Here is a 26001-nt window from a genome sequence, read left to right on the forward strand (position 1 = left end):
AACAATTAGGTGGAGAATTTTAATATCAACCAAATACCTGGCATTGGTGCACAATTGGAAAGGAAAATATACACATCTCATTTTTTTTTTAAAGAGGCCAAAGCTCTAAGTAAATAGCTTATGTCTTTGACACTGTTAACTTAAGAAATGTTGAACTCTGAATATGCAGTCTATTGTTGGAAAGAGTGAATGGCTTTCAGTGAACATAGCGGCACCTTGTGGAATTGTTACACATTACATGTGTCTAATGGGGATCATTGAAGAGGGAGTCCCTCCTCTGCTTGCTGATTTCAGCATTTGGCTGAAGGAAAGATCATATGAAAGATGTTTCTCCTGATAATGATAATGTAGGTTCGCAAATTAACTTTGCCTCCGTTATCTTGGAGCAAATAGGATTTGTGATGAGAGAACAAGTAGGTAATTTTCAAGTATGGCGCAACTGTGACAGTCTAATCTTGGCCCCTGGGCTATTTGAGGGCATTAGTTGGGAGAAAAGTAAGAAGAAGCATTGGGAGCCTGGAGAGGGACACATAAAAGGAAATTAGGGGATATGGAGGACAGGTTTTGCCTCCTCCCCAGTTTTGCCTCGGTCTATCTTGCCCTTTCTTCTTCCTTCCTCCCAGAGACCATGGGAAGAGAGGTAGCCTCCTTGTGGAGACAGAAGGCGCTACAGCATTGAAGAGGCAGGGCATGGAAAGATAGTGGATAAAGTCTGATAAATGGTCACAACTATTTATAGAAAGGAAGAGGCTGAAAGCTGGACTCCTACCTAAGACATCATAGATAACAATTGAGTAGGTATTGTTTGCCTTAGGTAGCCAAGAATTAGCTGGGGGGGACCCCACCCTTGTGAGTTTGCAAATGAACTCTTACTGTAGAAAAGGTAATAATATTGTCAACAATTTCAGGACTTCCTATTTTAATATATGTGGAGTTAACGGCAGTCAAGCATGTGCTAGTCTTGGTGAATACATTTCCCAGAATTTCCTCACAGCTGCCAATCTGACAGACATATTTTGTCTACACTTTGCCGTGATGGATGAGCCATGCATCCATTTATTCAATCTTCGAGACATACCACTGTGCATGCATCGTCCCTCTACCCTCTTTGCTACTCTAGTTCTGAAAGCAGTAATTAAATCAACACTACCAAAATATTCCTCCCTGGCTACTGCTCCCCTATCTGTGTTATCTTCCCCTGTTAGAATGTGAGCACACTGCAGGTCCTTAATTCATACTGGCTGATGGATTGATTGTGAGGATCAAATGACTTAATGTATACAAAGCACTCTCTCAACCTTAAGCACAATATAAATGTCAGCTATCCCGGCTCTTTTGGAATCTGCTTGAATGTAGTAATATCTCTGATGTTTATGCTATTTAATCTTGGCTGTAAGAGCTTTGCAGCACCATGAAATGGTTGGTGACAAAATGTTTCCTATTTCTTGATGAAGTCTTTGTTTTATTTTGTACTTGTAAGTGGACATGCATGCGGATTTGAATTGGGGAAGGGGAAGTTGCTTTTACTCTGTATTACTCAGTTTAAAAAAAAAGATGAGAAAACTACATTGTCTAATTTTGACCCCCTATTTTTTGCAAGAGATAGTTTAGCTAAAGAATTGTTCTTAAAAAACCAGTTTAATATTTTTCAAATCTTCTAAATTTTAGAAGGAAAATGGGATGGTAGTTCCTAGTGGGCAAAAAAGCAAACCAGTAAAAAAATAAATCTCTTTTCTCCTCAATCCTCTTATGAAATTTTTTTTCAGGACCTTTGTATGTATTCTATTTTTTTCTGTCTCATGGAGTAAGAAAGCACTTAGCTCACAAAGAAGTTGGAGATGCAGAGGCCTCGTCTTAGGGCAAATTGTGTTCATTGTGGTGACCTAAGTTTTGACTACTTTGGGCCCTCTTTATTCCCAGGTTTTGTCTTTTTTGTGCTGGTGCTTCCATTTACTGTTAAGCACAGTTTGAGGCTGGTTCCCTCATGCTCATACATGTTTCATTTCATGCAGCCTCAGCTTTGGACACAGATCTGTGTGTCCTAAGGCTCACCACAAGAGGGTAAATGATAATAGGCAAAGATCACCTGGGAACACAGGATTGGGAGCTGGAAGGGACTTATTGAACAATGAGTCTAAGCCATCATTTTATGAAACAGGAAACTGATGTCTAGAAAAGTGCAGTGATTTGACCAAGGTCTCTTAGGTCAATTTTCTCCCTCAAACTCTCCCCATCCTCTTCACGGGCTTCAAGCACTGGCCATTAACCCTCATTTCTGGCCAAAGAGGTGAAGGGAGCTTCAGAATGTACTTGTTGTAGCCTCTGAATCAGCTTCTCCGCAGCTTTAGGACTGTGTGAAAGCCACTGATCTACCTTTGAAAACTAGGGCATATCAAGAAATAAACCAACATCAACGGGCAAAGCTCCCCTCCCAAACAACAACAACAACAAGAAGAAGAAGAAGAACAACAACAACAACAATAACAAACTTTTTTCTCATTTCTTTTTCTGAAAGTGACCATTTGCTTTAGCTATTTGAGACTGGAGGAGATGTATAAGCAAATTTTATTTTTATTACTATGATTTTTTTCTGTTGTGAAACTTTTGGCTAATTCTCATCAACTGGCAGAAACTAAGAGATCAATCAAGCAATCATTCAACCAGGGTTCATTAACTGCCAACTATATACCAGACATTGTATGAGGCACAATGGAGCAGCCAGGTGGCACAGGCCTTGAATCAGGAAGATCTGAGTTCAAATGACTTTAGACACTTATTAGACTGGGCCAGTCACTTAATTATTTGCCTCAGTTTCCTCATCTGTAAAATAAGCTGGAGAAAGAAATGGCAAACCACTCTGGTATCTCTGCCATGAAAATCCCAAATGGGGTCATGAAGAGTCAGGCACAACTGAAAAAAGAAGTGACTGACTGGATTGTTTGAGGCACCGGGGATACAAAGACAGAGATGAAATAATCCCTATCCTTAAGGAGATGCTTTCCAGGTTGCTTAGAGTTGTTGTTACATTATGTATTAAAAACTGAGAACAAATTTGAATGGAAATTTATTAATACATTTGCAATTCTTTTTTTAAACTAGCTATGACAAATATGATAATTGTAGACCAAATAAAGATTTAAATAATACATTTTTGCTATTAAACTAACAATCACTTTAGATGCGTAAAGGGTGTTAAAAATGTATTACCTGTATTAAAATTCATCCTATCCTATTTCAATTTCCTGAGTAAATGGAGGGTGGGGGGAAGAATCCTATTAAAATTACTGGAAATTATATATTTTTAGTTTCATTTGGCCCAGTGGAACCACCGCGAAACTGTGATTTCATTGACCACATGATAAGTGGTGGGGTGGGGGGCAGAGAGGCAGTTTTTGATTCTCAGAACAACAAATGACCTTTGCAGTTTGACTGCAACAGTCAATAGCAGAATGACTAAGCTCACCTCTGATTCTTGATCCTGTGAGAGAAAGCTCGGGCAGGCAGGCAGGGACACGGATCTGTGTGTCCTAAACATCGCCACAAGAGGGCAAATGGTGAAAGGCAGAGATTGTCTAAGATCCCAGAATTGAGAACTGGAAGGGAATTACTGACCATTGAGTAGCCCATCATTTTACAGAATAGGAAACTGATGTCTAGAAAAGTGAAGTGACTTCACCAAGGTCACCTGGATAATAAATAGCAGAACTTAGACTCAACCCTTGGTCTTCTGCATCCATGATGCTATCATCCATTTAAATTAACAGGCCTTAGGAATGCAAATGTAGGTGATTTGTTCAAAATAATATCTCATGAAACTGATGACTGAAGATTGAAGCACATTTTTTTCACTTTATTTTTCTTGCTTTTTTGCAACATGGCCAATATGGAAATATGTTTTGCATGATTTCACATGTGTAATGGGTATCACATTGCTTGCCTTCTCAGTGGTTGGGGGAAGGGCTAGACTAGGAAAGGAGAGAATTTGGAACTCAAAATAAAAAACATGAATATCAAAAAAAGAATAAAATAATAGCTCATATTTCTCCAATCTTCTGTGGTTTACAAAAAAGCTGGTGTTACTACAGTGAGTTAGGTAGGACAAATATTATGTCTACTATACAAATGGGACAGCTAGATGGCACAGTGGATAGAATGCTGGACCTGATTTCAAATCTGGCCTTAGACACTTACCAGCTATGTGATCCTGGGCAAGTCACTTAGCCCTATTTGCCTCAGTTTCCTCATCTGTAAAATGAGGTGGAGAAGGAAATGGCAAACCACTCCAGTATCTTTGCCAAGTAAACCCCAAATGGGGTCATGAAGAGCTGGACATGACTGAACAACAATAAAAACTAATAAAGAAACTGATATATGGGCATACCTCAACTTCTGGGTTCAGGTGCATTCTGCAGGCTTATAAGTTAGAGTTACAAAACACGGGAATTTGGCTCATAATTTCAGGGACAATCATTCCTGGGAGGTGAAGGGTATGGGTTGAGAATGAAGCCTTCTTGCTTTAGCAGCAAGATCCTGGGCCCACAAATGAGGTTTTTTTTAGGAGTTGGTTCCAGGGGATAGTGAGGCAGAGGAGGAAAGAGGTGTCTTTGACTGAGTACTCCCATGCTCCATTTCAGTGGACGGATGACCACGGCTCAGGGCTACCTTGCAATGCCCCAGGGCTATAAAGGAATTGCTGGAATCCCTGGCATGGGACTGCTAACTTTGGGTTGCTTTAAGTCTCTCTGGTTCCTACAACTTGTGCTAAAGAGACAGAGTCCTATCAGACTACCCAGAAATGGAGCAGCAAACCAAGGATTTCCCCCTAATTATAGGGAGATTGACTGAGGTAGAATTATAGACTTAGCCCTGGAATGGCCCTTAGCAGTCATCTAGTTCAACTCCTTCTTTTTGCAGATGAGGAAAGTCAGGGATGAGGAGGTTAAATTACTTGCCCAAGGTCACACAGCTAGAAGCTGGCAGAATTCTAATTCGAATGTGCTTTTAGTCTTTAAATCCAATGCATGCATCTTTCACTCTTTTCCTGTTCCTCTTGTTCAGGAAGGATGCAAGGGCCCCAAAGATATGAATGGGGTCTTTTAATAAGCTGGAGGGATGGAATTCCCCACTAGCTGTCCATCTTTGCTGATTTAGGGTTGATGAGAACTTGTGAACAGTGCCAAGGGTCTTTGTTATCAAAAATATCAATAGTTCAGAGTCATATAGTGATTTCAGGTTTCCAAAATGGAATGGGGCCACTATGACTAAATCTTCAAGACAGAACATCACCTAAAATTAGGGAGACAGAATTGAAGGTCTTTTGCAGTCTCTTCCCAGCATGATCTACTCTATCATGTTGAGTAGAATTCATTTGTGCAAGGAAGCAGAAGTAATATGAGTCAAGAGTAGCAGACTGGATGATGGAGACTGGGGCTCAGTGCAAAAGCACAATGCAGTGGCCTAGGCCCTGACATATCTTTGAAATCTGTCCATCGGAATGAATGTGCATACTGTGTAGTAAGGGCTTCTGAAATGTAACATGCACCAGCATATGGAAAAATTACATGATTCACCTGGCCATTTTTTAATCAAAGAAAGACATCAGCAAAACAAGCATTTCTCGAAGCTCAGTTGCAGGCTCCCATAATGGAATTCTAACAAATGATTTCAGTTGGAGGAATGAAGAAATATTTCAGATTATGGTAACTAAAGAGACAGAAGGTAGCGTAGTGTTTAGACAGCCTGCCCCTGCATGTATGGGCTTGGTAACTCTGGGCAAATCATTTAACCTTTTAGTTCTTCCACAACTATTACGACTACTATGGCTACAACAACAACTACTACTACTACTACTACCACTACTACCACTACTACCACCACCACTACCATTATTACTACTACTACTACTACACTACTACTACCACCACTACTACTACCACTACCACCACTACCACTACTACTACTACTACTACACTACTACCACCACCACTACTACTACCACTACCACCACCACCACCACCACTACTGCTACTGCTACTACTACTACTCCTCCTACTACTACTCCTACTACTACTACTTCTACTCCTCCTCCTCCTCCTACTACTACAACGATTTACAGAGTGCGGTCAGGTTTGTAAAGTGCTTTATAAATATTATCTCATTTTATCTTAACACTTCTAGGAAGCTGGTACTATTGTTATCCCCATTTTGCAGAGGAAACTGAAGCAGAGGTTAGGTGACTTGCCCACAGTTCCTCAGCTAGTAAATGTCTGAGGCTGGATTTGAACTTAGGTGTTCTTGACTGCAAGCCTAGCACTCTAGCTACTGCACTACCTAGACAACAACAACAATAATAATAGCTAGTATTCATGTAGTACCTACTATGTACCAGACCCTGTGCTAAGCACTTTAAAAATATTCTCTCATTTGATTCTCACAACAACTCTGGGAGATATGTATTATTGCTATCCCATTTTACAGATGAGAAAGTTGAGATTAAGTGACTTGCCCAAGGTCACAAAGCTAGTAGTGTTTGAGGCTGAGTTTGAACTCTGGTCTTTCTGACTCCAGGCCTAACACTCTATCCATTTTCACCACCTAGCTACCTCTAATACATGAGACTATGAGTGGCAGAAGATGCTGACCTACATTGGTAGAGGAAGTTTCCTCACATAGCAGTTCCCTATAATAATTAAAGCACATGTCCAGCCCCCTTCCCCATTAAGATATTTAAAATTAGTTTTTTTTTTTCTTATGGCCTAGGAAGAAAAGGAAAATGTTTCAGTGAGTGGCAAAAATGGCTGATTTTTTTTCTACCATTAAAACATCGCCAAAAGTAAAAATTTGATAGTCTTGGCCCTGGTTTTCTTAGGGAAACTAATAAGTATGGAACTTCCTACTTACTCTTGGTTATTATTATTTTAATGGTAATAATGAGAAGTAACATTTATGTAGCAATTAAAAATTTCTAAAGCACCTTACATATGTTATTTAATTTGTTTAGAAGTTGACCATGGAGCAAATTCCTATCCAGTCCCTAGAGAGCTCTGGATTATGTACTACATGTTGTCAACTATGATCTGATTCTACTGGGAAAGGATTAAGGTCCATGCCACTTTCCCATGGGCCCAGGACTGGCTTTTTAAATAATGCAAAATAAGCACTAATAGGACCACAGAATTTTGGAATTAAAAGAAACCCCAGAAGTCATGTGTTCCAACCTATACCTAAACAGGCATCCCCTTTGCAACATCCCTGAAAAGTGGTCATGCCATCTTAACTTTAAATCCTCTAGTGAAGGGAGAACCCCGAAGTCCATTCTGCTTTTTGTTAGCTCTAATCATTAGTATGTATCAAGTTTAAATACATCCCTCTACAATTTCTACCTGTTATTCTCAGTTTTTTTTTCTTCTGGGGCTAAGCAAAAAAAAAAATTAGGCTTTAAATTGGTAGATTGTTAGAAGGAACCTTAGAGGTCATTTTATACAAGTGTCTCATTTTGCAGATGAGGAAAACTGATTCCCACAGGAGGATTTGCTTAGGGTCACAAACTTAGCGTGTAATAGAGCTATGTCCCAAAGCCAGGCCTTCTGACTTCAAATCCAATGTCCTTTCTACTACATCATGCTGAAATCTAATCCCCTTTCCACGTGGGATAAGAGCTGGACTTTGTAATTTTGTTAGTGAGGAAATGCTTGGTTGAGGAAAATCCCTCTACCAATACAGGTTGATACCTTCTCTGCAATGTTGAGTCTTTAGAGAACTGTCTAGAGACTTGCCCAAGGTCACACAGCCAATATGTACCGTAGGCACAACATGAACCCAGGTCTTCCTGGCTCTGAAGCCAGCTCTTTATTCACTATTTCATGTTGCCTTTGTCTTCCACATGACAGCCCTTTAAATACATGAGGACAGCTATCATGTCCCCTTGAGTCTTCTCCATATTAAACATCTCTGTTCCTTCAGTTGGCCTTTGCAGGGCAGAATTCTCCGGTGCCCCCAATCATATTGTTTCTTCGTTTATCTACTTGTGTTAGCCTTCCAATGAACTCCTTGTAATGTTATGTCTAGAACTGAACACAATATGCCATGGACCCTCAAGAGGCCCATGGATGGATTTCAGAGGGTCTGTGAACTTGGATGTAAAAAAGTCAACAACTAAACTCTAACTGAAATGACCATTTCCTTCAAATCTTTCAAATAAATTTTCTTTAGAACATTATTTTGAGAAGGGGCCCCTGGGCTTCACTAGACTGACAAAAGAGTCTATGACAAAATAAAGGCTGAACCCACATTAGACAAAGCAGAGTACAGTGGAACTCTCACCTCTAGAGTTATGGATGCTATACCTCTCTTAAAACTGTCTAAATTCCCATTCGTGGTATAATTGAAGGAAAAGAAGAAGTCCTCATTCCCCCAAAATAACTTTCCCACTTAGGTGGAATTCCACCAGTAGGAGACTTAGCCTCACTTTCCTCATCTGTAAAATGAAGATAATAATATTTATTATAAAGAGTGGTTTGTAAAGCTCAAAATGAGGTAATGTCTGTAAAACACTTTTTAAACTTAAAACTACTATATAAATGCTATTATTATTATCCTATAAATACCAAACTCTTTTGGAAAACACTAAGAAAAGAATAGGGGAAGTATAACCAAAACTCCAACTAATTATAGACTTCATGACAAAGAGCCCCAATTGCTACTAATGATGATATGCCACAAATTAAATCTTGCTGTCTGGTGGATGCCACTCACTGATATATTTTCCTTTTCCTTCTCTCCTGGCCATAAGAAAAAAAATAATTTAAAATACCTTAGTGGGGAAGGGGGCTGGACATATGCTTTAATTATTATAGGGAACTGCTATGTGGGGAAACTGAAGGGAGGCTGGAGGCAGAGCATTTAAGGCTCAGGTTTATTCTTCTCTTTACCATTGCTTGCTTGGCTCAAGGCCCAACAACTTCCCCACTGGAATGATTTTCGTGTGTATGCTGCTGGAGCAGCAGCTTTCAGCCTTCTAATTTGGTAACTACTATCTTGTTCAAAGCCAGTGGGTGGGCACATACTCTGCATGTGGGGCACCAAAGTGAGGCTGGTGACTTTGCACAGCCCTCCCTCGCTCAAATCCAATTCAATTGCGATGACAGGGTCCTCTTTGAGAGTGAAGGACAAACCACACACTGGTAGCCAAGCCTTGGTACCATTTCAAATGACCAGTGACTATGACTCACACTTGAGTGTGTAAGCATTTCTTTACCATAGCAAGGCTTAATATATGTTATTTATTTGTTAAAATCCTATCATGAAGCTAGAGAATGCAGTTTCTGAGAGCCTATCAGGATGCAGAGTGATAGAGGGATGTTAATATTGAAACTCCATTAAATGATGAATATTCATTCAATCTGGAGTTAGTAATTCACATTCATATTCTTCATTCAGTATTTAGTAGTGAATGGAATTGAACAGAGGTACGTAACAACATGTATTTTTATGTTCAAGATACATGTGTTGAGGCAGCTAGTGTATAGAACACTGGGCTTGGAATAGGAAGACTCATCTTCATGAGTTCAGATCCAGCCTCAGACACTTAGTAATTGTGTGACCCTGGGCAAGTCACATAACTCTGTTTGCGTCAGTTTCCTCATCTGTAAAATGAACTGGAGAAGGAAATGGCAAACCTCCCCAGTATCTTTTCCAAGAAAAGCCCAAATGACTGAGTCAGAGACATGACTGAAAATGACTGAACCAAACAAACAAACAAAAATACATATGTATTGACTCATTAGATGATGAAAATCATTCTTGGGCCCTAAGGGCTTAAAATTATTCCGAAACACAAGCAAGGACTTAGGACCTCTTACAGGGTGGGTCGAATGGAGTGTAAGGTCCCTCATCATCATCATCATCCTCTTCTTCTTCTTCATCATTCTCATTGTTCTCATTGTCCTCGTTCTCATTCTCAGTTTCATTGCCAGCCTCAGTGACATCATCATCCCGTCGGGTCCCATTAGCACCCCTCTCTGGGGCATTGCTGGGTCCTGTTCCATTCTCAACAGCATGCTTGATGGGAATTTTTATGGCCACCTCTGACTCTCCATTTGCATATGCTCTGCTGTTTATTAATCTTTGCCTCTGGAGGGGAAAAAGTTCACACATTCTTTACTTGGCCAGAGTACCTGAAAGGATTGTAAGTGGTGTAGACTCTTGCTAAGTAAGGGCAGACCCCAAATGCAGGTTGTCAGGATTTGTATAACCCAGTCATGAAGAAGTGGCATAGGATTTTCCAGCAGACCCTGGAGTCACCTTTAAATGAGCTACTAAGTGAGTTTGGTGATTACTCAAAATAATAGCTAGTTCAGCAAACCTTTTGCATGACTGCAAAATCCAAAGTGCAGACCATATAAAGGTATAAGTAGTAGTAGGGTCATTGGGACGTGGAATATTTTTTGTATTAATTTCATCAACAGCCTCCTTAAAGCACCCAGCTCTCACAGTGCAAGCTGTCGCGATGGTATACTATTAAAATGGATGCTGAAAACTGTTAGGAAGCTAAGAGAGAAGGTAGGGAGCCAAGAGCTGAAACACACACACACACACACACACACACACACACACATTCAAAAGGGAGTTGAGAGAGTGATCTAAAATTTTGTCTATACCACAGTTAGATTCCTATCTCACAAAATGTGATGGAAAGGCTGGTGAAAGAACTCACTTCTAGCTGAGTTAGCACTGAGCTTTTGGGAAACGGCTGTTGGGCAATTACTGGTTATATTATGATGCTGCCTGGTCTAGTGGAGAGAGTTGAACTTGTCATCAATAGGACTTGAGTTCTAATCCTGCCTCTGATACTGAAGGAACTTGGCAGGTTGCTTCTTAGTATTTCAATCAACTTCTTAGCACTTTCTTAATAAGTCCTATCTACTACTTATCTAGTATCCATGATCCTTTACTGTCTCTATCAGTGCAATGAATTCCCTCACCAGCACTTTTGCACCCTCATGAAATCGCAGTTCATTAATGTTTTGAATTTATAAGTAGAAACTTTGTAGTCAGGTTCTCTGAAAACATTCCTTCCCTCCACCTTTTTGCCCCATTTCCAGATACATTGGGTATTACCTCATTAATCAACATGCGGCTGGCCATGGAGAGCCGAGTTTTGGGGGGAAAGTGGCTGGTAATCATGATCCGGAGCCCGGCCTCAGAAAAAGAGAGCTGATGTGGATATGCTGATAGCAGCTCATCCACCATGATCACTGAAGCTTTGCGGTGGAAATTTGCTGTGTGAAAAAGAAACACTCAAGTCAAGATGGGGGAGTAGCAAGGTATAGCCCAAGCACCTCTTAGAGAAGAGTCCAAATCGCTAATCAAAAGCTTTTTTGTGACTAGTGAAAGGTGTTAATCAGTAGTCGTTTTAGAGGAAATTCATATAAATTGGGCTCAGTTTTCTTATTGGTAACAAAATGGGCTTGGACTAGATAATCTTCAAAGTCCCTTTAAACTCTAAATCTGGAATGTGAATCTGAGTGTGACATTCATCATTCACTTAAATGTTAGCTAAGCCATTAGAAAGTAAACTCAATGATCTCTTTTTGTTTCATTCAGATGTGTTCAGTAGAAAAATAGTTTTCCTTGACTTCCTCATCTTTGCCTCTTCAGTTTTTCGTGTGTGTGTATGTGTGTGTGTGTGTGTGTGTGTGTGTGTGTGTGTATCCCCCCCATATATATATACATACATATATTCCTCATTTTCAGGAATGTTTATAATGATGTGTTAGTTACTTCAGAATTCTCTGCAGGATACAGTTTCCAATACTAAAAATCTAGTTATTTCTCCTATACTTGCCAATGAATATGAAATATTTTGGCATCCCATATCTATACTCATGCTATCCTAGAGTTTTCCCCTGTTTTCTAAGCCACAGATTTCTGAAATAATCTTTTAAATATATTGAATAAACTTGAACTAATTACTCTGGTTCTCTGGAGTATTCCTTCTTTGGAGCATAAACAGGCCAGAATATAAGTACTGGAATGAAGCCCCAGTGCAGAATGGAACCAAATACCTAAGTCCCAAAGATCTGGTCTTTCATGAAACATGAACATATTTGCCAGGAAACATTTTACAAGTTCTTTAATTTACAAAATGGGACAATCATCTTCAGACTTCAGTGGAAGGGCAAGGAAGAAATTAGAAATAATCTGTAGGTCTTAAAATTTTTTGATCCAAAAAAAGCTTGTGTGAAACAGAGGGGAAAAAAAAGCAAAACCTCAGCAATTCAAGGGGAAGCTTTGAAAAGGAAATTAATTAAGTCAGAATAACAGCTATGTTAATGAAAAATAAAACATCACAGCTTGAGTTAAATTGCATGTGCTGCCATATAAAGAAATATTTTTTGTTCAACTGAATGGAACTATCATACTAAATCATTGCTCTTTAGTATTTCAGTGAATTAGTTAAATGCTCTAGTTGAGTCTCTTTGAAAAAAAAAAGGTAATTTTCTGTGCCCATTTCAAATACTGGAAAGTGAGGCTGTGTAGCTTGAAAATATATTTGGACTGTTGTACCACCTCACCTCGGTAAATCCCCAGCTGTTGAACTGTTGACATTTAGTCTAAGAGCTTTCACGAATGTTTTTTAGGCTGGTTAGTCTCCAGATATGAACCTCTGTTCTTCTCTTGCATTTAAAGATGAACTGGGAATAGAGGAAGAGCTGAACCCTCCCCTTCTTTAATCACCTGCCCCAGGAGATTTCCTCCTTTGGGTGCCCATTATGGGGTACACAATATGGGATGCTTGATCATAAAAAATGTTTGGTTGAATACCTGGCATTTTTAATCCTAATAATCGTGATCAACTTCCTTGAGCAGTTGCCCATGACCTCTGTGAAGCTTTGGAAATAGGCGGAAGGAGTTATTTTCTACCATTTCCCTCCTAGAGTTTTGTACCTTCGCGGTTACCTTTCTTAAGGAGCACTACCGTTGCATCACAATTGCTGTTGTCATCAATTTCTGCATTATTGGCCAAGCCATTGACCATGTTCCCAGCACTCTTTGTCCTCCTTTCAAAGCACTGATGTATGCAAGCATTGTATCTGAAGGGAAAAAAAAGAAACAAAGAAGGATTTCAGGGAGTTTGGACATGTTTTTTCCACTCCTGAGCACAAGTGTGGCTATTCCAATGATACTGCTTCATCTACATGCCTTTTATCGGGCTAAGTACACATGAGAAACACCTCAACTTTATCAGCCTACATTATTGCTGTTTTTTAATGCCCTCATTCCCTTTGGACTCTACAACTTGTCTCGCAAACACATAAACACTTAGTGTATATAAATACAACTGGCTTTCTTTACTACCATGTAATGGGAAAAAGCACCAGGTTTGGAGTCAGAGGGCCTGGATTCAAATTCTACTTCTGCTTATTTGTCTCTGTAGACACTGGATAAGTCACAGTTCCCTGTCTCTACCAAGAATGTGAGAAGATTGAATTGATCCTGTATAATTTTCTTATTGATCCTATTTACAATTAGTTGCTTCTGTCCAGTAACTGTTTAAGTCTTGGTTCTTTGTCTCTGAACTTGGTTCAGAATTCAGCTGGTCTGTAAAGGGTTAAGTTTAAAAATCCAGCTCTCCTGCTAATCACTGATCTATTCTTGTCTCCAGGAATTTAGATGACCTTGGGGAATACATGTGAACACAAGGGAGTTGGGTCTAATATCTTTACACCACCAAGCTATCCCTCAAGGACATCTGGTTTGCTGTTCAAAAGTCTGGCCCGTTATCTTGCACCTGGACTCTCAGGAGAGAAGGAGAGGGTCATTGCTAGTCCTCATTACCAAACTTCCAGCCAATCATGCTGTTCCCTGCTCTTCAGCTCTATGACCAATCACGTTGTCCCCAATTCCATGATGTCATCAACCTTGTATTGTTCTTTGTTCTGTTCTCCCAAAACATATAAAAGGGGAGCTGTCCTTTTTGCTTGAAGACTTTGGCATAAATGGAGGCAAGCCATTGATCTATTTATTGACAGACAGATCCCCCCATTAACAAACGTTATCTTGCTCAGAGGAATGTGCCTCAGTTTATCTTTTTTGTTAAATTTCAACCATAACAAACAGATTGGGCTTGATGTCTCCTAAGCTTTCTTCAAAGCTCTAAACCTATGATCTTATCACCTTTACAGTGGGGGTGTGTGTACAAGGCTGGACGCTAGGTTGTCAGAACATAAGGATGGACTATGGCAACTCTGTGAGGAGAATATGGTTCTTGAGACATTCATTTGAGTGTGTGCTCCTTAATTTCCAGAAATCTCTGGACTGACAAACCAAAAACTGTGGTAAGACATAGAATAGCTGCTAAGAGTCTGCATCCTGTAGGCTGGGATTCTGGTGTCTTTACCGTCACAGCCCAGCTGCGTGGAGGATAAATGACTTTAACCCGGGCAGTTATGCCTCACATTTTACTAGTTAAGAGCTGGCTGCCAGTCAAAGGAGCTGTCATTTGGTGGTTTTCAGAGGTCATAGTATTTGCTTTACAGTAGTACTATGGGAAACTAGGTTTGTGCATCATTTCTGAACTATAATTCTCAGGCCTGAAATGACATTTATTTGCCTGGGAAAAGCAAGCCAGTGGTATTCCTTATAGTATCTGATAAGGGGCACCTGTACATGGTGCTAAAACTGGCACATCATAGGAGGGGCAAGGCAGGTACCTACCTCTCTGTTAATACACTCTGGGAAGATGCTTATTGCTGGGATATTAGCCACAAATGAGTGCTTTAGGCAGTCTGTCAAAGCATTAAGCATCTGAAGCCAGATGCTCAAGATTTAAATCTTGGCTTTGATATCTATGATTTGTATGACTTTGGGTAAGTCACTTAACCTCTAGGTCCAAGTTTCCTCTGTAAAACTTAGTTGAACTATGTTGAGGTTGATCTGTAGTATCTCTTCCAGCTTTAAATCCTATTATTCTGTGATCCTTCCTTTATGGTTTAAATTATTGTTGTTGTTCAGTTGTTTTAGTCATGTCTGATTCTCTGTGACCCCGTTTGGGGTTTTCTTGGCAAAGATATTGGAGTGGTTTGCCATTTCCTTCTCCAATTCACACTAAGGCAAACGGGTTAAGTGATTTGCCCAGGGTCACACAGCTAATAAGTGTCTGAGGTCAGATTTGAACTCAGGAAGATGAGTCTTCCTGACTTGAGGCCCAACACTCTGTCCACTGTGCCACCTAGCTGCCACTCCCTTATAGTTCAAAAGCCTCCAATAAATAAAACAGGCCTGAAAAATTCATGGGCTACCAGAGTATTTGATAGAATTTCTGGTGCATAGCAGGTCTTTGCTATTCTCCCCATACCCTCCCCCCCTTTTCTCTGACTGTTCTGAAAGTGAAAAAAGTTCAGAGTAATAAAGAGACCTCTGACAGTGCCCCCCCCCCCCCTTACTCTCTGGCATGCTTCCTTTAATGGGCATGAATCTATTGCTGTAAAATCCCCTACCTCTGTGGCCAGCTGAGCTTGTTTTTTAACCTTCAGACAGAATGTTGAGACTCATCCTTAAGTTGGTCTTCCCAGGAGGACACGAATGTGCTAATATGGGCTGTTTTTAACTGCTGCGTTTCTATTTTGTGTTTTTTAATTGAATGTTTTAAATTTTGTATGTGCACCCGAAGCCATTTAATTGTGAAAAGATGCAATTTTATAAATTGCAGGAAAAAGCATACACAACAGTCCTAATGATTAAAGCCTTCAATTGCAGAGATGAAACTAAAACAGCAGAGTTAGCCCAATTTAGAACTCCAGAGTGGAATTTATGAAAAAATGTAAAAGGGAATGTGTGCATGTGTGTGTGTGTGAATGTGTGTGTGTGTGTGTGTGTGATAGAGAGAGAGAGAGAGAGAGAGAGAGAAATACATATTGAAGCTTTAATCCTGATTTTATTTGGATCTTGCTAGTTACAACAGCTAGAATGGAAGTCACATTGGAGAGGTCAGCAGAGATATACACACCAATGGTTTTCATGTTGCATATGTTCAGTAATGGAGGAGATTAGTTGCTCACTGTATTATGTTCATTTGCATATGTTCCTTCTATCCACTGATCATGGGGAACTGTAATGGCTGGAGGTAGGGATGAGAGTGGCCACATAATGAGAAGACAGGACTCACTGGAAAAGACCCTGATGTTGGGAAAAATTGCAGGCAAAAGAAGAATGGAACAGCAGAGGATGAGATGGATGGATAGTGTCATGGAAACAGTGAATGTGAACTTGGACAGCCTTGAGAGATAGTAGAGATAGAAGGCCTGGCGTGCTGTGGTCCATGCAGTCATGACAAGTTGGACATGATTAAACAACAACAAGAGATGAGATGGTCAGTTTAGCAATTTCCCTCTTATCCCCTTTACACTTGAACTTACTAACCCTAAGGAAAGCAATAAAACCCATGCTGAGTGGGAGCCCCTGTTTCTTTGGGGTAAAGATATTTAACTTTTATCTAAAGTGAGTACCGAACCTATCATATCTTCTACTCTTATCATACATTTCCTTGATGGCATCTTTTACTTCTATTTTCCAAAATTCCTTTGATAGGATTTCTGTGGTAGGAGGAGAAATATAGACTGGTCACATGATGAGAACAAGTGATGACAGGTGGGAAGCCTCATTGCATGGCTGGGAAGAAGAAAGTGATAGAGGCCTCATATCAAGTGGGGTGAACTTAGGGGAGGACATGGACAAAAGTCAGGAAGGATAGGCTGGAATGACTGAGTTATGATCTACATTATTTTGAGGGAGCTCCCAATATAACAGATTAATTTGAATATTTGTTAGTACTAAACCAAGAGATACCACCAATGCATTGTTTAATAGAAATAAGGCTATTAACGGATAGGTAGCTAGATGGCACAATGAATAGTGAGTTAGACTTGGAGTCAGGAAGACTTGAGTTCAAATCCTGCCTCAGACACTTACTAGCTTTGCAACTGTGGGCAAGTTACTTAACCTCTCTTACCCTCAGTTGTCTTATCTGTAAAATGTGGATAATGATAGCACCTACCTAAAGTAAATTTTATATATATATATATATATATATATATATATACACACACACACACACACACATATATATGTAAATGAAATGGGAAGCTATTAGATGGCATAATTCCTTCCTTTGGTGACCATACCCCATATGAGCTCTTTTCTGACTTGGCTCCATTCAGCTCCCCAACACAGAATTGTTGTGAGGATAAAATGAGATAATGTATATAAAGAGCTCTGAAAATCTTAAATACGAGCTATTATCATTATAATTCACATTACAGGGCATTATAATCCCATGAGGCTGGTAGGGCAAGCATTAGTATTCCCATTTTACAGATGAGGAAAATAGGCGCTGAGACATTAAGTGAGTTGCCCAGGGTCGCAAAGCTAGCAATCATCTCATGCAAAAAACCAAGGTCGTTTGGCTCCAACACTAGCACTTCCATCAGGTCACAGTGACTCATGGTGGCTAGCTATGATGTGCATGGTGCCTTAGCAGTACTGGGTGCACAACCATTGCCCAGTAATTACTTGTTGAGGAATCCCTTTATTGATCGGCATTCTCTGAAGGAAAGACTTTTTGGAAAGTCAAACCAAAGCTTTCAGTACCCTCTAAATGTCAATGATCCAGAATAAAACACTAGCTACCTTGTCAACCTCTCCTGCTAATTACTAGTCAAACATTTTATATCTTCAAAAATTTGCAAAAAAGTGAAACTAGCACTGACCCCCCTGTCCCAAACATACATGACAGTAATTATCCATGTGGAAGGAAGATTTTATCTTTTTTGTTGATAAAAAAGAAGAATAAGATTATCAGGATCAAGAAGATGCTCCCTTCTTTCGAATGGAAAAACTGGAAGAGTTAGAAGGAGACTTGTTATTGTTAATGCTCTGGAGAAGTTTTATTAACATTTGCAGTGAAATCCTGCTCTGTGTCCCTCCCCCCCCACCGCCCCAAGTAATTTCCCCAGAGTGCCACAATGCATGGAATCTAGAAAGAGCTTTGAGAAAGAAACCAGGGGAAGAGTATGTATTACTTACTTCATAATAATGATGTAGATAATGTACATTAGCACTAGCACTAAGGACTCCCACCTGCAAAAATAGTAAAAGCAAGTCACAATACATTCAGAATTGGAGCAGAAATGCTTCTGCTATAAAAAAAATAAACCTAACATTGAACTAGCCCCAATCATTACTAGCATAGACAAGGTAATCTTACACAGGCTTGAAAATGTTTCAAAGAATCTCCAAGTTGGAAGCGACCTCAGCTACCAGCTAATCCAACCTGTCCCTGAATAATAATCCCTACTACAATATTGCTACTGTAGCTACAATATCAGTTATACAGTGGCTGACCTCTAGTGAGGGGGAGCCTCTGGAGACAGCCCATTGCACTTTGGAAGAGCTCAAATGATGAGGAAAACTTTATACCTGAAATTGTCTCTATTTGCTCTTCTGAGACATCCATCCACTGTTTCTAGTTCTGCCCCCTTGGGCTAAGTGGAACAATCCATCAACAAACATTTATTAAGGACCTACTGTGGGCAAGGTTCTGGGGTAAGATGAAAATGGAACAGTTCCTGTTCACAAGGAGCTCATATTTTTTTGGGTGGAGATGATGTATATGTGATATATATGCATATACATAATACCCATATATGTGTATATGCAATAGAACTAGCCTAAACCCTTTCCCAGGTGAGAATTTTTTAAATAAATAATTGAAGACAGTGACTTTATTAACCTTCCTCCCAAGACTCTTCTTTGGAGGGGTGTTAAACCTCCCTAATACGTTTAGCTGATTCTTCATATGGCAGAAACTCAAGGCTTTTCATTCTCCTGGTTGTCTCCTCTGGGTCCTTTCTGGTTTATCAATGTTCTTCCTAATTTGGCTCCCCACCCTCAGGTAGGCTTGGCCTTCTCCAAGTTCTTGGGACTACATACAGGAAGGGAGATATGACTCTTGATCGGCTGAGATATTTCTGGGAGAGATGGGACAAGGAGAGAGAAGGCATGGACTTGGAATGGTAAAAGGAAGATCCTCAGAGTAGCAGTCATATGGGGAGGAACCCATACCCTAAAATGTCCCTTGATTCCCAGGGCCCTGTGAAGGTTGGATTTCTCAGGTGAGATCTTTCTTTCTTCAGTCAAGCTGATATTTCATTTCATTTTTGGGGCACAGAGCTCCCTTTTCTTTTGTAGAGTAGAGCTGTAGAGCTTGCCTGATTGATGAATATTTGTTTTCTATCTGTGATTGTTTTCTGCTCAATGAGCATTTGGTGGGAGGGGGGCTAAACTGGACAAGATTAAATTAACTACTACCCATCAGGTCGAGGGCAGCCACGAGGTACAGTGGATAGAATGCCAGGCCTGGAGTCAAGATAACCTGAGTTCAAATCTGGCCTTGAACATTTACTAGATGTGTGATCCTGGACAAGTCTCTTAACCCTGTTTGCTTCAGTTTCCTCATCTATAAAATAAGCCAAAGAAGGAAATGGCAAACCACTCCAGTATCTTTGCCAAGAAAACCCCAAATGGGGTCACAAAGAGTTGGACGTGACTGAAAAATGACTATACAATAATCCTTTAGGTCTGGGGTTTTAAACTGGATATTGTTTTTCCTTGAATTCAACAAACATGTATTAAATCTATTCAATAGATATTAATTCAATTGACTTCAACCTAAGGAAAGATAGTAAGTCCAGTTAATAAGTCTTTTGATTCTGCTCCTCCTTCTGACTTCATTATTTCTTTTAGTGGCACCATCATTCACCTAGCTATTCATGATTAAAACCTTCAATCTTTCTTGCTATTAGCTATGTGACACTGGATAATTCATTTAACATCTCTGGCCTCAGTTTCCTCATTTGTAAAATCATGGGGTGGCGGGACTTGATGAACTCTGTACTCTCTGATTGTATAATCTAGTCAGAAAGATAAGACCTGCTCATAAATATAATCAAAATAAAACATAAAAGTGTTTAAGAGATATACAAAAGAAAGTTTACTTCAACATGCTGGTTTTCCTAACTTCTCCACTTTCATATTTCCCAAAATATATTTTTACCAATATTCATTTGGTTCTTTCCAATTTCAGTGAGCTGAGATCCTGATAACATAGTGGAGAGGAATTTATAATCCATTCTTTAAAGACTCCCTATTGCCTCTAGTGCATCAGCCTAGCATTTAAAGCTCTCTACTGTCTGGCTCTCACTTCTATTTTCAGTAATATTTTGTATCCTATCCTTGAGCTATCAATGAAAACATCTGTAATGACTAAGAAACTTTAGCAGTGCAATCCAAAGATTAAGTAGTTTTAGTTATTCAAGATAAATCAGTAGAAATTGAAATATAACCTTATTGGAGTATCAAATGAGAATCAGCAGATCATAATCCAAGTTCACATTTGCCATAAAGAGAGAAAGCTCAGCAGAGATGTTTTTACTCATGGAAAGTATATATGGGATGGCTTTTGTTCCAGTAGGCCTCATTTTGCCAAAGAGATACTTCCAGTGCTGGGGAGGCGCGGTGTCCCACCAAACAAAAGTGACCCTTCTTTGCTGTGGGTATAATTATTTCTGTAAGTCATTAAGAAAAAAGTCTATTTTGAAATTTTAGTTGGGGAGGGGTGTGAATTTAAATTAAGTCACCTGTGCATATATTTCTGCACAACATACTATTGTTAATAGTAACTCACTTATAATGGGGTTTAAGGTTACATGGTACTTTCCTTGCAACAATACTATTAGGTAGAAAGTGAGAATATTCAGTCAGTAGTTTTCAATCTTGTCTGACTCTTTGTGATCCCATTTGAGATTTTTTTTTTGGTACAGATATTGGAGCTGTTTGACATTTCCTTCTCTAGCTCATTTTATAGATGAGGAAACTGAGGCAAATAGGGTTAAGTGACTTATGCAGGGTCACCTAGCTAGTAAGTGTCTGAGGCCAGATTTGAACTCAGAAAGATGAGTTTTCCTGACTCCAGGCCTGGCAATACCTAGCTGCTCCAGTATGAATATTATATTTTTTTTTCAGGTGAAGTAATTAAACCATTGGAAGATAAATGACTTGCCCTCAGTTCCACAACTAGTTGGTGTCAGAGTTGGGATTCAAGAAAGGAAAATCATAATAAAACTAGCTAGCATCCACAAAGCACTACTAAGGTTTGCAGAGTGCTTTACTGTTGTCTCATTTCATCCTTACCACCACCCTATGAAGTAGGTGCAATCATTGTCTACATTTTACAGATAGGAAAACTGAGGCAGAGAGATTAAATAAATCTCCCAGGGTCACACCGCTAGTAAGTGACTGAGGCAGGATTTGAGGCAGGTTTTTCTAACTCCAAACCCCATACCTTATCCATCTAGTTGCCCCAAACCTAAGTCTTCTGATTCCAAAGCCAATAAATCCTCTCCTCACTATACCATGCTGCTTAGACAGGAGAATAGTAACAGGATAACCAGTCACAGACATGTCACTGGCCCTGCTCTTCCCACACATCTGCGAGGCACTCATTTATCCTCAATGTGGGTGTAAATGTTCTTCATGAGAAAATGCAATTTTACAGTCATAAAATAAGCTTTTCTGGACTTAAAATGATATTCTAATTAACAGGACAGTAGCATTTCCAAGTCACATTCCACATGTACCACAGAAAAGTCTTTCTGTTTCATTACAGTGACAGCTGATGACATTCCATATGTGAGGTCCTCTCACCCCCACTCCCTTCTGGGAAAACTGTGACAAAGAAACCTTTTGCTTTCACTCAGGTGGTGCTGACATTTTGCACAGCACAAAAGGTGAGAAATTTCCTACTACAAATTAGTGGAATTGCAGGAGCCCTTTGGGTACCACAAATGCTGTTGGCCTATAATTGTTTTACAACATGGGAGGTGAACACGGGCCCTCCTTGTATTCCTTTTCTTTGATGCTGAGGATCACCTGGGCCAAAGGATTGATGCCCGTCAGTGTGATACTTGGGATGGACAGTATTTTTTCCTATCCTACTAAAATAGAAACCATAACCATTGTTTTAGCTTGGCTTGCCCAGTGGTAGGGACTTCAAAACTTTACAGTTATTGGGCCTTAATCATAGTGTGTGTGGAGGGGGGAGGGAGGTGCATTTTCTGTTTTATTTTACACTACAGTTGAGTTTCAATCATTAATAAAATTATGTCATAATATTCAATGTATAGACCATTTATTTATATTCAAAATATTTTTCAAAAGAATATCACTTAGGGCAGTTAGGTGGCACAATGGATAGAGCACCGGCCTTGGAGTCAGGAGGACCTGAGTTGAAATCCGGCCTCAGACACATAACACTTACTAGCTGTGTGACCCTGGGCAAGTCACTTAACCCAATTGCCAAGCCAAAAAAAAAGAATATCATTTAATAAAATTTCCTTTAACCTAAAAACTCCAATAAAAACTGAAACTTTGCCAATGGCATCTACTGGAACTCTCTCTCTGTGCCAAAAGGATAGGAGTTAGTAACTTCTTGACTTGCTTTTTTGAATAATTTCATCTTTCAAAAAGTGAAGAGATCAACAAGGGAAAATTCTAGTCTGGATCTGATTGTCACTAATAGAGAGGGGGAAGGGAACAAGCATTTGTATAGCACCTACTATGTGCCAGTACTGTGCTAAGTGCTTTATAAATATTGTCTCAGGTTGCTAGAGTGGAAATGATGGGAACCTTGAAGGGAAGTGACCATGCCATCCTAGAGCTTATGATAAATGCAAGGAAATATGTGTGGAGTCTAACATACAACCTAGATTTTAAGAAAGCAGATTTCAGTAGGTTTGGAGGAAAGACAGCTAGGATACCATGGAGTAAAATGCTTTAGGGGACCTTAATCCAGGAGAAATGGGAGATACTCAAAAATGACATTCTGAAGATACAATGGTAAACAAGTCCTTTGAGGGAGAAAACGGGATTTTAAAATTCACCAATCAGCTTACATTTAAAAAAATGTAAGATGGAAGCAAGACCAGGTAACAGAAGATGAGTATAAGAGTGAGGCAACTCTTATTCTTAAATCATGAACACTGAACTGAACACAATACTCCAGATGTAGATGAGTGGGTTTATCACTAACCTTCTTGGGAACCCAAGATTACATTTTACTCTTTTGGATGGCTCCTCCCACTGCTGACTTATATCAATCATTCAGCCCACTAAAACACCCAGCTCTCTTTTCAGAAAAACTGCTATCTATGCAAGATTCCCCCATCTTATATTTGTGAAATTGATTTTTGTATCCAAGTGCAAGACTTTTTACATTTATCCCTATTGGATTTCATCTTACTAGAATTAGCCCAATATTCTAGCCCACTGGTGTTAAATTCAAATAGAAATAGAGCCCTGAAGGCTCTGTAAAATAGTTTCAGGAATGCCCAATAATAATAATAATTAGAACAAGCTAAGACTGGTGAGATAAGGGCAACAAAAATTTTTATATAAAAATTATAGCAGGTGAAAAAGGCAGATAAGAGAATGGATTCAATTTTTGCTTGGGATGGATGGGAAGATGATAACTGATGACAGAGAAAAGGTATAACTGTTCAATTCTTATGTGTTTCACCATCTTGATTTCTCTGAAAGGAGAATAATCTCTGCTCTGGAAATGAAAGAACAAAAATTACTATCAGGCAGTTGCTACCCAAGGTAAGTTACCTGATCCAGATGAATAATAACTGACAGATGTGATTGCAAAGCGAGCGATATCTGAAAGATCACGGAAAATGGCGATGGTATAAGATCAGAGGAGGGCAAATTTCCCAGTTTTCAAAAAAGAGGGAAAAAAGTACCTGTAAATTACAGGTCTGTGAATTTGATTTCAATCTCTGGGAAAATTATAGAAAGGATTATTAAGGAGATTGGTTGACAAATATCTAGAAAGGGAAGCAGTGATTTTAAAGAGCCAACATGGTTTCATCATGAGCAAGTCATACCAGACTAGCCTCATTTCTGTTTTAGATAGGATTTTTGATAAAATATCTTCTCCTATTTTTGTGGAGAAGATGGTGTGATATGGATTAGACAACGGTACAATCAGACAGCCTCAGTAGGTTTGTGGTTAAAGTTCAGTGTCAATATGGCAGGAGGTCTACTGTGGAGTAGTATTTGGCCATGGGCTGTTAACATTTTTATCAATTACTTGGATAAAGGGACAGATGGTGTGCATATCAAAGTTTCAGATGATATAAAGCTGGGAGTGCTAGCTAACACACAATGAAAGTGTTAAGATCCAAAAGCATCTTGACTGGCTAGAACAGAGGTGTCACACTTAGTTTAGGAGTGGCTGAACCAGATTAAAATGTAATTGGGAAATATTTAACAAATTAAATAAAAATACAACATGGATAATGTGGTTTTCTAAGTCAATATGCAGCTTTCAGGGCTCTATTTCTATTTGAATTTAACACCAGTGGGCTAGAATATTGGGCTAATTCTAGTAAGATGAAATCCAATAGGGATAAATGTAAAAAGTCTTGCACTTGGATACAAAAATCAATTTCACAAATATAAGATGGGGGAATCTTGCATAGATAGCAGTTTTTCTGAAAAGAGAGCTGGGTGTTTTAGTGGGCTGAATGATTGATATAAGTCAGCAGTGGGAGGAGCCATCCAAAAGAGTAAAATGTAATCTTGGGTTCCCAAGAAGGTTAGTGATAAACCCACTCATCTACATCTGGAGTATTGTGTTCAGTTCAGTGTTCATGGTTTAAGAAGCATATTTAGAAGCTACAGACTAATCAGAGAAGAGCAACCAGGATGATGAAAGACCTTGAGTTTCTGAGCTATGAGGACTGAATTGAAGGAACTGGGTATGTTTGGCCTAGAGAAAAGAATGCTCAAGAGGAATGTGATAGTCGTGTTCAAGTATTTCTAGACTGTCCTGTGGAAGATTTGCTCTATTTGACCCCAGACTAGACACTGGCAGAAACAGGAATGATGGGTAGAAGTGGCCAAAAAGCCAATTTCCTAAAGTGGAATGGTTAGCCTTTAAGAGGTGCTAGCTTCCTCTTTCTTGGAAGTCTTCAAGAGGAGGCTAGATGCCTTGACTATGTTCTAGGGGAGATTCCTTCATGTGTGGGTTCAACTAAAGAGCCACTGAGATTCCTTCTACCTCTCAAATTCTGTGATTCTGAGACCCTAGTGCCAATGCTCTTTCCATGAAGTTATGCTACTTTTTATACCCAGTTCCTTGTTTTTCTGCCTCTGAACCTCAGTTTCTCATTGATAAAGTCACTCCTTAATGCTGGACTTCTCTGACATTGTGTGCTTGCTTGGACATCTCTCAACTGTCACTGGAACCTCTACAGATCTTCTATTCTCTCTTACTTGATAAGAAATCTTATATCTGGGACTCTGTTCAGACCAGAGGTGAGGAACCTTCTAGGTCCTTGGGTGCAACCTTTTGAGTGAGTCCAAGTTTTACAGAACAAATCCTTTTATTAAAGGGATTTGTTCTGTGAAATTTGGGTTCAGTCAAAGGTCCATACCTGAGGACCTAGAGGGCTACATGTGGTCTCAGGGCCACAGGTTCCCCACCCATGGTCTAGACCATGGCTAATGGTGGTCAAGGGGTCCTTTCCTTTAGATTGCTCAACTGGTTTTAGAACACGTTCTCCATCCATGTTCCTATTCCCTACATCAGAGGTGTCAAACCCACCACCCCCATGCTGCAAAACAAATCCAAATTAAGTTAAAATGTAATTGGGAAACATAAATTTATTTAGTAAAATAAATAAAAATATAACATATATAATGTTAATTTGTGGTTTTCTAAATCAACAGGTGGCCCACAGGAATCCCTTTCCATTTGAATTTGACAGCATTGCCCTACATAACTATATTGTGACCAGAACCCCTTGTTTAGTTCCATGGATTTCACTTGAACTGTTGAGTGGTACTGGATTTTTGGTAGTGGTCTTTTTAGCATGGTCC

General features: G+C 39.5%; 1 protein-coding gene across 2 annotated transcripts in view; it reads right to left on the reverse strand.

The window, feature by feature from the left end:
- The window catches only part of SLC24A3 (solute carrier family 24 member 3), a 750777-nt gene that overhangs the window by 51033 nt on the left and 673743 nt on the right, over positions 1-26001 (reverse strand). Inside the window, exons 9-12 of one of the 2 annotated variants that reach the window (XM_027840422.1) lie at positions 18085-18138; positions 12949-13094; positions 11119-11279; positions 9861-10131 (exon numbers count right to left, since the gene is read on the reverse strand). In XM_027840422.1, coding sequence (XP_027696223.1) covers positions 9861-10131; positions 11119-11279; positions 12949-13094; positions 18085-18138 — 632 coding nt within the window. The remainder of the gene's footprint in view (positions 1-9860; positions 10132-11118; positions 11280-12948; positions 13095-18084; positions 18139-26001) is intronic. The other variant, XM_027840423.1, reaches the window with a different exon arrangement.

Source organism: Vombatus ursinus, unplaced genomic scaffold (genome assembly GCF_900497805.2).
Source record: "Vombatus ursinus unplaced genomic scaffold, bare-nosed wombat genome assembly UNPS02014841.1, whole genome shotgun sequence".
NCBI lineage: Eukaryota > Metazoa > Chordata > Mammalia > Diprotodontia > Vombatidae > Vombatus > Vombatus ursinus.